At 37.0% G+C, this 14882-nt stretch overlaps 2 protein-coding genes across 2 annotated transcripts; one reads left to right on the top strand and one right to left on the bottom strand.

The window, feature by feature from the left end:
• Nucleotides 1-117: 117 nt before the first annotated feature.
• On the bottom strand, nt 118-3028 carry borcs5 (BLOC-1 related complex subunit 5). Its single transcript, XM_084398081.1, has 5 exons — nt 2539-3028; nt 2296-2359; nt 1987-2130; nt 774-931; nt 118-694 (listed from the first exon to the last, which is right to left on the bottom strand). The coding sequence occupies exons 2-5, from the start codon at nt 2351-2353 to the stop codon at nt 467-469; spliced, it is 588 nt and encodes a 195-aa protein (XP_084254207.1). The 5' UTR covers nt 2354-2359; nt 2539-3028; the 3' UTR covers nt 118-466.
• Nucleotides 3029-3793: 765 nt separating this feature from the next.
• Nucleotides 3794-14662, top strand: bmal1a (basic helix-loop-helix ARNT like 1a). The gene is made up of 19 exons (XM_084397549.1): nt 3794-3925; nt 6962-7020; nt 7129-7276; nt 7919-7939; nt 8053-8091; nt 8193-8225; nt 8324-8481; nt 8603-8682; nt 8781-8873; nt 8959-9076; nt 9164-9313; nt 10977-11223; nt 11535-11641; nt 11750-11900; nt 12959-13047; nt 13125-13233; nt 13314-13407; nt 13797-13890; nt 13966-14662. The coding sequence occupies exons 3-19, from the start codon at nt 7137-7139 to the stop codon at nt 14121-14123; spliced, it is 1881 nt and encodes a 626-aa protein (XP_084253675.1). The 5' UTR covers nt 3794-3925; nt 6962-7020; nt 7129-7136; the 3' UTR covers nt 14124-14662.
• The last annotated feature ends 220 nt before the right edge of the window (nt 14663-14882 follow it).

The following is a 14882-nucleotide window of genomic DNA, read 5'->3' as shown; positions in this document are numbered from 1 at the left end:
CTGCATAACTGAGAAATATTCACATTCGTAGGCATATTTACGATCACATAATGTTATAAAAGTTTTTTATCTGTCCTCCAAAAGTATTATTTTTAATAAATCTCTTGAGGAAACAGAAAGTGTATAAACAATTTAATGCCAACCACTTTAATGACATGAGTCTATGGACAGCCCCTCAAGAGCATATGCATTACTTTTTTATTAAATAACATTTTATATTACAAAAGCAGAATGTTATCTTCTCGTGCCCTTTGAAAGCTCACAATTAAGCCTATTAATATATACACATATTTACCATCGCAGTATTACAGTTTTAAATGTACCATGTAACTTGTTTTAGGCCAGAAAATACCTTATCCAGGCAAAGTGCGAAGTTCCATAGCTAACGACCAGAGGTGGGTCTATAAAGCACAAGTTAATCAGTATGAACCCACTATGAACTATTTTTTCTAACTGAAGCCAGAATCTATTTAATGTCTCCATCAGACTTCATGCTGAAGGCTTCCAGGCGCTCGCTCTCGGGCAACAGGTTGTTGAGACGCTCCATCAGTGGGATCGTCTGGTCGATGCCCATCTGGATGCGTCTCAGAATCATCGACATCTCATTGACCTTTTGGATCTGTTCGGCGTACTTGGCGTAACGCTTTTGCCTCTCCTGCATGATGCTGAATATCGCCTCCACTGACAGATCCATCTGAGAGAAAAAAAAAAAAGTTTAGCATTTACAGATAGCTTGTAAGCAGAATAATTCAGTAGAAATAATGGGTGAATACCTCTTTGATCCTCTTGACCAAAGCATTCTGGTCAAAGGCAACAGCCTCCGCACACTGGTGAAGATGATCCTGATATCGGACACACAGCTGCAGTACCTGTGCGGAATCCAGCTTTTCTAAACAGACAGTGCTGGGGGAGGTTTGCCCACTGAGCACACCTAAGACGATGACACCAATATTAGGCCCAAACTGAGATTAAGAACATTATTAACTAATTCTGAATTGATACAGATTTCATGATTTCGATTCATTTGAGTATTTCAATTAACTACAGAGTCCGAATACAATTGCTAGTTAATTTTAGACAAAATTATCAGCACTTACATAAAATTGTATATAACTTAAGTTGTATACAAACATTTTAATGCACATAAGGCAGTTTTTGTATCAACTTTTTAATTATATAATTATGTTCCTATGGAAGCTTATCTCCATCACGGAGTAAAGGTAATTGCGACTTTTTATCTCACAATTCTGACAATGTTTATCTCACAGAATTGCGGGAGAATTCTCTGAATTTCCCAGGGGAAAAAAATTCGAAATAATTTTTCACAAAATTGTGAAATATAAACTCGCAACTGAGAGAAAATGTCAGATTTGTGCATTTTTTTTTTTTATTCTGTGGCGGAAACAAGCATCCATAGGTTCCACACTCCTATTCGTTATTGAAATATAAATGATTGTGACTGTAATGCTCATTAAAGATTTATTTAAAGATACCATTTTTAAATAATGAAGACATCCCTAACAGGTTAAGAAAAATAATAATGAATATGTAATGTATTGCACATATTTATCCAGTGCTCCTCTTTAGATTTTTTTTGTTCAACTGTTCGGTTGAACTGAGGAAGCTACAGTGATCTGTAAAGCCACATTAAAGAATGTCAAAACGACATTTATTTGAATTTCATGAAAAAATATAAAGAATTTGGAAGCTAAGACTGTTTCATATCAAAAGTAACAAAGCTTATTGCGATTTATTAGATGGGAGGTGCACTACAAAGTTTTGATCATTCATAAACTGAAAAGAGCATAGACTAAAAAAACGATCTTGGGATTTATAAATCGATATGCGTTCATCATAATTAAGATAGATTAATCAATATTGTCAGCCCAGCCCTATTCTAAACAATTTATTTGCTTATAAAAAAACACCTAAACTAACAGCATGGTTGTTAGCATCAGATTAGTCGGCATTTGGACTGCTGCTTACCTTTTAGAAGAGGCTGAAAGGTGGGAATTTCCTGTAGTTTTATTACATCTGGATCATTATGGATATTCCGTAATGACTGAGTTCCTTGGGTAACAACTACTATGTCATCCATTTTGGCTCTTTGCTTGGCTGGAGAGGGTACAACTGAAACAACAACACAGAACTTACTGACAGGTAATGCTGAGAGAATATACACAACATAAGAAGCATCTCCTTTTTAACAGAATTATATCTATAATAAAAACGGACAAATTACAGATAATGATGCCATTCCCATGTATAAAAATCAGCGGATATAATGTTGATTACCTGAAGCACTGAAGTCTGAATGTTTATGTTCAGCATCTCCACTCTGTTCAGCACCCATGGTGCACTGAAGAAAAAAGACAACACAATTATATATATATGAATTATATTATATATATATAAATTGTAATATTTACAATATTTAATATATATACAAGAATAATCTAATAATCTGATACACAAGTACGTTTTATGTTTTGTTTTGTTTTTAAATTACGATAAAGAAACTACATATGCTTCACTTACCTTGATGTTGATGTTTTTAGTTGTTTAACGGCTGTGTGACGATTTCATTCGGCTGACCGTTTTATTGAATGAAAGGTTTGCTAATGTGTTACATTGTAGCTTACGTAAATTAAAGACATCGTGAGATGCCAAACCACAATACTGGCTGCAGATAACGTGTACGTTGCGGTATGTTTTTAGTAAATAAGGTTACAATCACTGGAGGTACAAATGAAACATCCGGTCTAATAACATGAGACGCGTGATGATGACGTCTTGGGTTTGTTTTCATGTGACCATTCAAGCACGTACGATTTAAAATAAAAAGCACTTTTCCACACTTGTATCTCTCTATTAAACTTACAGAGAAAGAGAGAAGAAAAAACGTGTCTGGCAGTTTAAACAATACGCTTAAAATAAACTGATTTGCTTTTATATGCTTATAATGATGAGTGAAATATTAATTTGTATAGCCTACTTTATGTACACAAAAAATGATACTGTACATCCCAATATATATTTAGAATTATATAAATTATATATTACAATTAATCTTTCTAAAACTGATTTTTTTTACCTTTTACCAATTTAAAATCAGATTTTGTCTACATTAGTTATTTTTAAACATTCATGTGCTGTGACAAATAAGCTGCATGAATAATACATTTAAAATGTTGTTTTCAAAACTTTTTGATGGTTGGACACCTTGCCCTGATCCCGCTTATAACAAGACAACACATTATTAAATAACTAATGTGTAGATTTATTTTAAAAGCCACCTTTTTTTATTAAATAATTTAAACTATCCTAGTAATAATGTAATACTGTTACATATTACATATATGGGTAAAATCCTTTGGAATTCTTCCCCTTTCGTAGTTTTATTTGTTTATATATCCAGTTGCTTGTCTCTGCTACCTTTGTTTTCATCAGGATGGGTTTTGAACACATTCATATTCCAACTGTTAACTTAATTTATTAAAATTCAGCATTTCTCTCAAATAAATAAAAAGCTCTAGATTTTAAGCATATGATTTTCAACAATCTCATCCATTTTTCCATTGAGCAAGAACATGAGCAAGAACATTAGACAATGCAGCAACATGCGATTGAGAACCACCCCTTACTGGGATCATCAGCCATGTCGGTGAATCGCAATAAACCCTGTCTGATTGGCTATTCTGTATGTCAATCATTCTGCCGTGAAATGTAACCTCCATTCCGATTGGCCAAAATAAGTGCAACTATTTATCCAGAGATCTTATTGGTGGGAAATATAGGTTAGTGGTCCGACAGTCACACGAAGGAAAGAAAAGTAGGTCAGAGACTGATTCCGTTTATGTCACAGTTCCTCACGGACCGGACGTCAAATAACCGAAATAAACTGTGATGATCAGCTATTCCTCCGGTAAGTGTGGCGTTTTGACGTTTGACAATTATCTTTAAGTATCGCGTAATGCTTATCGATGTATTATGTGCGGTTTTTTGTCCTCTCGAATATTGATTTCAGTAGGAGGGGCGTCTGTGACATTTCTCAGGTTGAATACCTTAGAACCGATGCAGCTGCCACCACAACAAAATCAACCATGGTGTCAGTGATTTAGTAAGAAAGCCATCAATCATAGCAGAACGCAGCCACAAAGACACCCGTCATCGATGTGAGGTTAATGATCTGCGTCGCCTTTAAGTCGGTTGAATACAGGGAGTGCAATTGTGCTTGAGCCTCCTGTGTGGGTTAGTCACTTCAAAAGCTATTTGCATTTACATTATGTCTGCTGTATTCGCCTTCTAAATTGGGGCTCTCGGATCCTTATGGGTTCGCTGTCTATCAAGACAGCATTTTGTGAAGCTTAGTAGGCTTTCACAAGTGATGCTTTCTAGGTAAGTTAGGCAGCTCGCTATGGGTTGAGTCAGGGCTACATGTTAATCAGTAGCGTCATTGTGCTTCCGATTGCGGTTTACCCAAGTCCGTTTTACTATCGTTGTAAAGAGACCAGTTTAAAGGTTGTGTGGTTGGCCACCAACAGGTTGTGCTTTTTTTAACCAGTCTGCGTAAGGAATAAGAGCTAGAGACAATTGACTTTTATTTATATGTATGTATGTATGTATGTATATATATATATATATGTATGTGTGTGTGTGTGTGTGTGTGTGTGTGTGTGTGTGTGTGTGTACATTTATTTATTTACTTACACACACACATAGTGGGGTCCAAAAATCCATTAAAAAATCTGTAATTTTAAACCTGGAATATTTAAAGGTATAGTTCACTGAAAAATTTAAATTCTGTCATTAATTACTCTCTCATGTCGTTCCAAACCCTGTAAGACTTTCGTTCATCTTTCGGAACACAAATGAAGATCTTTTTGATGAAATCTGAGCAATTTCTGTCCCACCATTGACAGCTGTGCAAATGTGAATTGAGCGGTTTGAACCAAATTTTCTGAAGAGACTCGATTGCTTTATATGATGAACAGATTGAATTTAGGCTTTTATTCATATTTAAACATTGATCAGCGAACATAAACAGAAGCTCAACCGAACCTGCTTGACACGTGAGAACAAACCTCTTGAGGAAGCTCAAACGTGCTGCGTAACACGAGAATGAATCTCATTGGTTCTTGAGGAAGCTCAAACGCGCTGCGTAACACGAGAATGAACCTCATTGGTTCTTGAGGAAGCTCAAACGTGCTGCGTAACACGAGAATTAACCTTATTGGTTCTTGAGAAAGCTCAAACGTGCTGCGTAACACACAATAATTAACCTCATTGGTTCTTGAGGAAGATCAAACGTGCTGCGTAACACGAGAATGAACCTCATCGTTTCTCACGCGCCACGCGAACATGCTTGAGCTTCCGTTTACCACAACTAATGTGTGAGTTGATTAATGAATGTTTATATGTTAATAAAAGCCTAAATTCAATCTGTTCAGCATATGAAGCGATCTCTTCTGAAAATTACCTGTTTGTGACACTGACCTTGTAAACTCATTTTTACAAAAGGTCAGATGTTCTATGTATCACTCTTAGGTTATGTTGGGTAAAGTTCATGTTAATTTTTCAGTTCAGCTTTTCCCTTACATGCTGATAATATTTAATGCTGAAAATATTTTTTATATTAAAACAGTAATTAATATCGATAACAAATAGTACTTAATGATTTTAAAACAAATGTGGCAGCTTGTCCAAACCTGATATTTGTAAAAACTACTATACCTTAAAAGACAGTTTGCTTTTAGTCATGACAAATCGAACAAGTTATTATGTGAAAGTGCTGCTTTCATATTGTAAGATGGGTGTGCTGCATTCCTAAAGTACAGCATCAACTCTCATCTTTAGGGCGTTCATCACTATTGACTTCCAGTTGTTTTTCCTTTAACCACATCTGGACTTTCTTCCATTCATCCACACGATTCTCCTGAATTTGTCTGTAACTGTAACTGTAACAAAAACTTGAGGTAAAAACTTGAGGTATAAATACAGGTATAAATCAAGGGACGTTTGATATGCATAGTTGGCTTTCGTCAAACTGAAATCATCTTGAATTCAAAGAAACTGAGATGACCTACTTTTATCTTTTTTGCTCGTCACTTTCTTCCTTTTTTTTTTTTTTACTTTTTTTTTTTTTTTTTTTATCTCCGGCAGTCTAAAGGCAAGCCCACGCATTCAAGAAAAGATCATTTAGAGATGGGTAGAGTGCCGGTGATGCATGAGCTATGCATCTGCATGCTTGAATAAAACCAGTTTTGTTATATACCCAGTAACACTTTTGTTTAACTATGTGAACTTGAAAAATGACTAATGCGTTGACGCATGTAAAACTGTGCTCTTGCTCCAGAGTGGGCATTTAAACAGCCGATTGAAGGGTCTGTGAACACTATTTCAGCAGAAATTCCCGTTTGAACACGGGGGAGTCCTGTTTCATTTACGGCTGGAGAAAATCGGTCTTCTGGTCCTTTCTTTCTGCCAGTTGCGTTTCTGTAATCTAAATGTGGCCTAGATTGCGAGCTTTCCAAGGGTTTCCTGGCAACCAGAGCAGGTCATTGATGAAGCTCAGTCATTCCTCCTGGTGTGTGTGAGTGAGTGTGGGAGTATGAGCGAGATTGTTTTTCCTCATTTAAAACAGCCCAAGCTACCTATTAACAACTTAAAGGGATAGTTCACCCAAAAATAAAATTCTGCCATCATGGTTTCACCCTTAAACCTGTTTGGCTTTTTATTTTGAGAAATGTCTTTGTTTTTTTTGTTTTGTTTTTGTCCATACAATGGAAGTCAATGGCATCCAAAAAGAATGGTCCTCAGACAAAGTGAAGTCAGCTATTTTCTATTAATGAATACTGACTAGTCTTGACTGTAACCTCAAGTGTGACGTCTATGTGAAACTGAAATATAGTTTTTCGTTGTTCGAAACCCTTTGGTAAATGCAGCTATATTTTTTCCACAGGATCTTGCCACAGGTGGAATGCCATGAATTGAACACAGCTGATTGACTGAATCTGTGCAGTGAGCATCTTTTGTTTTCTATACACACACATTGATATAATTTATAGCATATTGTCTCCGTTTTGAAGAACTGTAATGTCATTTTTTTTTGTCCCTGTTTCTCTTAAGATGATCTAATGGCAGACCAAAGAATGGACATCTCCTCCACGATGAATGAGTTCATATCCCAGAGCTCGGCAGATCTCATCAGCAGTTCCATTGGCACCACGGGCATGGACTACACCCGCAAGAGGAAGGGCAGCACCACCGAATACCAGTGAGTAAACTCCTGATGGTGTAGGATATAGTAATAGTAAAAAAACAAAAAAAACATTTATGGGTTATTGTACCTTGCAAACTAGGTCTGAGCAGTTGTATTTTTTTTTTTAAATAAAAATAAAATAGTTCCAGAAAACAGTAATGGGGACGTTTTTAAATTATTTACTTGGATATTAGACAATGTAAAAAAACTGAAATAATTGTAGTATAATAAAGATTTTTCAGCACAAGCATCTTTTTTCCTCCAAAATATCTGAAAAAAACAATGTCTTTTTCACTCATTGTCTTGATTATAAATAATATGTAAGTTATAAAATCATTTTATTTTAAAGCAATATATTGGAACACTGTAAGGGCCCATTAGTTAAATGGTTAATGCATTAACTAACAACTTTAACTTAATAAAAATACAGCTGTTCATTGTTATTTCATAGTAGCTCTGGTCTTTTGATTTTAATAATGTATTAGTACATGTTAAAATTAACATTAACTAAGACTAATAAATGCTATAGAAGCATTTTTCCTTGCCAGTTCATGTTAACTAATGTTAACAAATGAAAGCGTTACCAATAGACTTTTATTTATATAATAAAAATTTTAAATATTTATAAATAATTATGTTTTTTATTTTGTTTTACAGAATCGATGGCTTTTCATTTGAGTGAGTACAATTCTCACATAAACTTTGCCCAACTGAGGTCATTAAAAATAATTTACATAATTTGTTGTAAAAGCTTGTTTCATTGAACTCTGTGGTGCTGTTCATTTTCACAGTGATAGCATGGACACAGACAAAGATAAGACACTGGGAAGGTAAACATGAATTACATGCTGTTATCTTTAAATTCACAGTTCTAATAATACGTGAATGATTAATAAGTAATAAATAAATACATCTTTTCTCCTAAATCCAGGGATGAACAGCAGGGCCGGATAAAAAATGCCAGGTAGAGTGAAGATGAGGCTTTTCTCTGCTTAGTTAATATGTTGTGTGTAAATGAGATGTTGCTTGTATCTTTTCAGCTGATTTATTTTTAATTTTTAGGGAGGCTCACAGTCAAATAGAGAAGAGGCGCAGGGATAAAATGAACAGTTTTATAGATGAGTTAGCATCGTTAGTCCCCACTTGCAATGCCATGTCTCGCAAGTTGGACAAACTCACTGTACTGCGCATGGCCGTCCAACACATGAAGACGTTACGAGGTGAGAGTTTTCTACCACAGCGTGGGCCAAAATGGATCTAAATGAGCTCATTATGATTTTAAAGCAAACATTTTCCATATTAATTATGCTTGACTTTTCCCTTTCTTTCTTTTTCTTTTAGGTGCCACCAACCCATACACAGAAGCCAACTATAAACCAGCATTCTTGTCAGATGATGAATTAAAGCACTTGATTTTAAGGGTGTGTTTAAAATATCAACTCCAAGGCTTGCGAGATTTGATTATATGGAAAACTGGTGAGGATCTGTTTTAAAACTCTTCTTCCCCCTCTTTCTACAGGCTGCTGATGGCTTCCTCTTTGTAGTTGGTTGCGATCGTGGAAAGATTCTCTTCGTCTCGGAGTCTGTTTATAAAATTCTCAATTACACTCAGGTATATTTTCTTGACACTGATCTCTTGCTGCTATGCAGTAAAGTTTTTTGATGTTAATACAAACTGTTTTGTTTTGAACCATCAGAATGATCTGATTGGCCAGAGTTTGTTCGACTACCTGCATCCAAAAGACATTGCCAAAGTGAAAGAGCAGCTGTCATCGTCGGACACGGCTCCACGGGAACGACTCATCGATGCCAAAAGTAAAGTTTGTTTTATTAAGTGTTTGCAGTCATTTGATTCACAGTTAAGCCAAAGGCACTTGGACTGATGTTCAGTTCTCTCTGAAGCTGGTCTGCCAGTGAAGACTGACATCACTCCCGGCCCCTCCAGACTGTGTTCAGGGGCCCGCCGATCATTCTTCTGTAGAATGAAATGCAACCGTCCTTCTGTCAAGATGGAGGACAAAGACTTTCCCTCAACGTGCTCCAAAAAGAAAGGTATTACTAGCTTTGCAGTTTGTTTGCATGAGATAAAAGGCATATACACACACACACTCTCTCTCTCTCTCTCTCTCTCTCTCTCTCTCTCTCTCTCTCTCTCTCTCTCTCTCTCTCTCTCTCTCTCTCTCTCGCTCTCGCTCTCGCTCTCGCTCTCTCTCTCTCTCTCACCCACCGGCCACTTTATTACACCTGTTCAAGTGCTCATTAATGCAAATATCTAAATTCACACTGATCATCATAATGGGGAAGAAAGGAGATTTAAGTGACTTTGAACGTGGCATGTTGGTGCCAGACAGGCTGGTCTAAAACTTCCTGGACTTCGGCTTCGGTCTATCTATCGCAGTTTCCATGTTCGTGGAGTAAATAAATAGGTTATAAACTGTGTTTGCACAGCTTTTTAAAAATAGCAGGTGCCAATGTTTTGCATGCGTTTGGCCAATCAACGTACACTCTGGTAGATCCTATTGTGCTGGGTTAGACCCTACTTAGTCTCAGCTTCATACCGCACGCCCATGGTCTGTAGGCTGGGCGTCTGATGCATATGGCACACTTAACTGGAAACTCAGAAGTCATCATCTGATTGGTTGAATTCTACAGGATGTCCGGGAGACATGTGAGTTGCGTTCTTTAACGGTCCACCTGGAAACCAAGATGCCGTGGCGCCAAACTCCCTCATGGAAGAACGCCATTATGTTTACACCTGTGACAATAAGCGCTTATTAGGATCAACTAAACACTGGATTTTCAAAATGATGTAAAGTTCGCAGCATAAACTCTTTAAAATACGTCCAAGAGATTTGCACGCCGGTCTGTTATTGTAGGGACATCGACGTTACATTTTCACGCCCCTAAACATGACGCGGAACAAAACGAACTGTGCTTTACATGTCAGTCAGACGGCCTCTGGGCGGTCCTTGGCCAATGAAAGCTGCGATAGAGTCCAGTCCTTCTGCCATTAGTCTGAAGGTCTGGCTACGCAAGACTAGACCCTACTCTGAGCTAATGTAGTTCCCCCAAAAGGCGTTTTTAGTCCCCTATGTCTGTGCGGATGTCTCCACTCTTTTTTCACCCAACAAGAACAACAACAAGAAGAGAGACGGGGTCACTGAGATAATGATCTGAGTTTGGCTTGACCAATGAAAAAGGTGTAATTTCAAGCATTTTCCTGATCAGAGTGGGCTCTGCAGTTTTGAGTCCCTTTATACTCTGATTAATATAACAAGCATGTTATGAGGAAGTGATATACACCAATGTGCAAAGCGTTTAACAAGGATTATTTTAATATGATGCATGCTACCAATAAGGTTTCATTATCTAATAGTTCTATCATAAGGCATGCATCTACAGTATACAAAAACATAATAATACACGCAATGTCCTGGGGATATGCATGTTCATTCATAGAAGGTTTGTCTATGAATTAGTGGAGAGAAGCCCTTTTTATAAATATTGGGTGTCTGTCTTTGCATGCGGCCACCGTCCCCGACCTGCAATGTCCTTGAGGTCCACTAGTTACCTGGCTAGTGTCAGCAGGGGGAATAAAAGTTTATAATGATCAGTGGGAGACCAGACTTCTTGGAGCCTGCTTGGACCGTTGTTCTTTTAAATACTTCAGATGCATCGCTTCAAAGACTGATGGGTAAATCTCTCCTCTCTACAGCAGACCGCAAGAGTTTCTGTACCATCCACAGCACTGGCTATCTGAAAAGCTGGCCGCCCACCAAGATGGGTTTGGACGAGGATAACGAACCTGATAATGAGGGCTGCAACCTTAGCTGTCTAGTGGCCATCGGCCGCCTTCATCCGCATATCGTCCCTCAGCCCATGAACAGCGACATCCGCGTTAAACCCACAGAATACGTCTCCCGCCACGCTATCGATGGCAAGTTCGTTTTCGTCGACCAGAGGTGAGAAGATGCCTTTTGCTCTATTTCACATCATACACAAGAGTGGTTCATTTGTGAGATTTCCTGAATGTTTACTGAATCTCTCAGGGCAAACCACTAAGATTTAATATGCAGTTTAGTAAACCCTTTTAAGGCTCTTACACTAATAATGCCTGAGGTGAGTGAGCAGATTTGGTTACTCTCTAAAATGAGACTTGAATTGTCACAGAAACCTCAAGGGTCTACAAGTATTGATTTCAGTTCTCACATCAGTGAATTAGCGTCTCATCTAATCTGTTAGCTCATCGCTACAATTCATTGTTTCCATTTAGGGCGACAGCCATCCTGGCGTACTTGCCCCAGGAGCTTTTAGGGACGTCGTTTTATGAGTATTTTCACCAGGATGATATCGGTCACCTCGCAGAGTGCCACAGACAAGGTTTCGGTTTTACTCTCATTCATACCATTTGTAAATAAATGTTTTATTTTACTGTTATAATGCCAGTCTGTATCACATTTGTAATAAGTGCTCACTTTTTTATTTCAGTGCTACAGATGAGAGAAAAGATTAATACAAACTGTTACAAGTTTAAGATTAAAGACGGCTCTTTCATCACTCTAAGGAGCCGCTGGTTCAGCTTCATGAACCCCTGGACCAAAGAAGTGGAATATATAGTCTCTACAAACACTGTGGTTTCGTAAGTGTCGCGACACATTTCAGTTGTGAATGTTTCATTAAAAAGGTGCTAGGCCAAAATGATTAAAGCAGCATATTCCTTGAATCAAGCAGAGGAAATGTGCTCACAGTTTACATACTTTTTGATCTAATTAATTCGCCTTTCATAGACTATAGACATTTACTTTCTTAATAAATCACCCTGGTGTTACTGTACACAAATAACCAGTGCGAGTGATTCTAAAGAATATAAATGTTTATAATGCTTTTTAAAGGCAGTTTAAGTTACACTTAACAAAAGATTTCTGATGACATAATGAAGAAAATAATGTTTTTAAATAAATCTATATTTATTAAAAACTAAAAATACTAATATATAATGTGTAATATATTTAGTAATGTTAGTAATATTTTGTAGTATTTTTAAAGAAAACTACAAAATATTACTAACATTACTATATATATCATATACTAACTTTTGTTTTATTCTTAATAATAAAAAATGTTATTTTATATATATATATATATATATATATATATATATATATATATATATATATATATATATATATATATATATATAAAATAACATTTTTATTATTAAGAATAAAACAAAAGTTAGTATTTAGCATTCTTTAATTTACTGTGTGTGAGTGTGTGTGTGTGTGTGTATATATATATATATATATATATATATATATATATATATATATATATATATAAAATTTTATATTGATATGTTTATTTCTGTTAATGGAGTTACTAATACATATTATTGATATAATATTACATATATGAATTTATACAATAATAACTTAATTTATTATTATTAATATTGTTTTTTTCATAATAATAATAATGTACTAATTTAATATTATTAATTGTGTGTATACATATAATCTGATATTATTTATTAAATAGAACTAAATATATTTTGTTATATATATATATATAATAAAATAAATTCAAATCCTGCTAAATATTGTTTTACATAGAAATGTCTTATTTCGAATGTAAATGGATTTCAAAATCTATTTCTTGTTGACTTTAACACAGAATAATATTGTTTTCTTGTTTCAGGGGCAGCATGCTTGAAGGAGCAGATCCTAGTTATTCCCAGACAGCCTCGTCCCCTCAGAGCATGGACAGCGTTTTAACATCAGGAGACGGTGAGATCATTGTCCAGCTGTTGAACAGCAGTTTCTCTTACACACCTGTTTTTAACAATTGTGTATGTTTATGGCAGGCGGAGGGAAACGCCCTCTCCAGACGGTTCCTGGTATTCCGGGAGGGACAAGAGCGGGCGCTGGCAAGATAGGACGCATGATAGCTGAGGAAGTGATGGAGATTCAGAGGTACTTGCAGCATCTGGCACGTTTAGGTTACACTGTCACAAAAATGATCTTGATTCTATAAAATGATGTCCCGCCCCCAGGATTCGAGGCTCCTCACCCTCCAGCTGTGGCTCAAGTCCTTTAAATATCACTGCCACTCCCCCACCGGACACCTGCTCTCCAGGGGGCAAGAAGGTGAGACACTGTCCTCGTAAATAGGTCCTTGACCACATAGTATTAAGTCCAAGATGTACCCCCGGCGAAGGGGTAAACAGAAGTTTGAAAGATCTTTGTAGCTGTGAGCGATGCCACCCGCTCTGCTGAGAGCTCCGTTTAGATGAGCATGTAAATATGTGACAACACAGAAAGCATCTGATCATAGTGATGCGGATAGGAGAAATGAACTGGTGAACGTTTCCACGTCAAAGAAGGCCACACCTTTACATAATCGCCATGGACCAATGGCAGTTCGAAGGTTTTTACCAGCCAGAGCGAACTTTCCTGCAATGTTCGCTTTGGCAATCTGTTTCTTCGAATCGGAAACACTTCTTGTTTTTCTTTAACGTTGATCTCTTGTGTTGTAGATTCAAAATGGTGGAACTCCAGACCTGCCGTCAGCAGGAATTGTGCCTGGACCCGATTCGATAGGATACCCATATTCAAATAATTCATTAATGAGTGAGTACACGAGCTTCAACGAATCGCATATAGTATTCTCACGCAAGTGCAATAAACGAATCTCTCCGCTCGCAGGTGATAACTCGCATCTTAGCATCGACATCATGGAAGAGCCCGGATCCAGCAGCCCCAGTAATGACGAGGCAGCCATGGCTGTGATCATGAGCCTCCTGGAAGCGGACGCTGGCCTTGGTGGACCTGTGGATTTCAGTGACCTACCCTGGCCCTTGTGAAACCGCAGCGGACTCCGACCACAGGATGCTTGTTGGGTCCAGGGCTAAACGGGTCTAAGAGCCGGTCACCACAGCAGAGGCTCATGGGACAGGAAGTGCACCGCAGAGGTGTGCGGAGGCTGTGGTGTTAAAAAACAGGACCTCATACTCAAAGCACACCAAATGGTTCAGCTGCATACTTCCTGCCGAATGAGGATCTGTGCATTTCACATCTCACGGTTTTATTCCCGACCTGCCTGTTCCTCTGTAGATATCGGCCTGGATTATTCCTGTGGTACCCATCAGCAAACATGGATATCTTTCTATATATATATATATATATATATATATAATATATATATATATATATATATACCATTTTGTTTGTGTTTTAATGTTTTTACACTACAAAAGTTGTTGAAATGTTAAATATTCTATATGCAGATTGTAACTAATATTGTAATTCTATTATGTAAGATTTCTTTATGCAAAATATATATGGTTAAAGTGTAACGTATCAGCAGTGGATATTTTTAAAATAAAAAAAATATTGTCTTCAACAGTGCTTTTTTTTATTTTATTTTAGATGGGCACTTTACTAACTTCTATTAATATTATATGATTAATTTTTATCTTGATAAATAATAAATATACTGGCTGGCACAGATTATTGATGTCCTTTTGGAAAAGTGCTCGAGATTTTTCCTCATCATCGAGCTCTTCTCATGCCTGCTTTGGCCAATGTCTCTTTCTCTGCCTTTTGATTGGTCCTTGGCTGGG

The sequence above is a fragment of the Rutilus rutilus genome, assembly GCF_951802725.1.
Source record: "Rutilus rutilus genome assembly, chromosome: 23".
Lineage (NCBI taxonomy): Eukaryota > Metazoa > Chordata > Actinopteri > Cypriniformes > Leuciscidae > Rutilus > Rutilus rutilus.
Note: the sequence above shows the minus strand (reverse complement) of the source record. Positions and strands in the feature narration are given on the sequence as shown.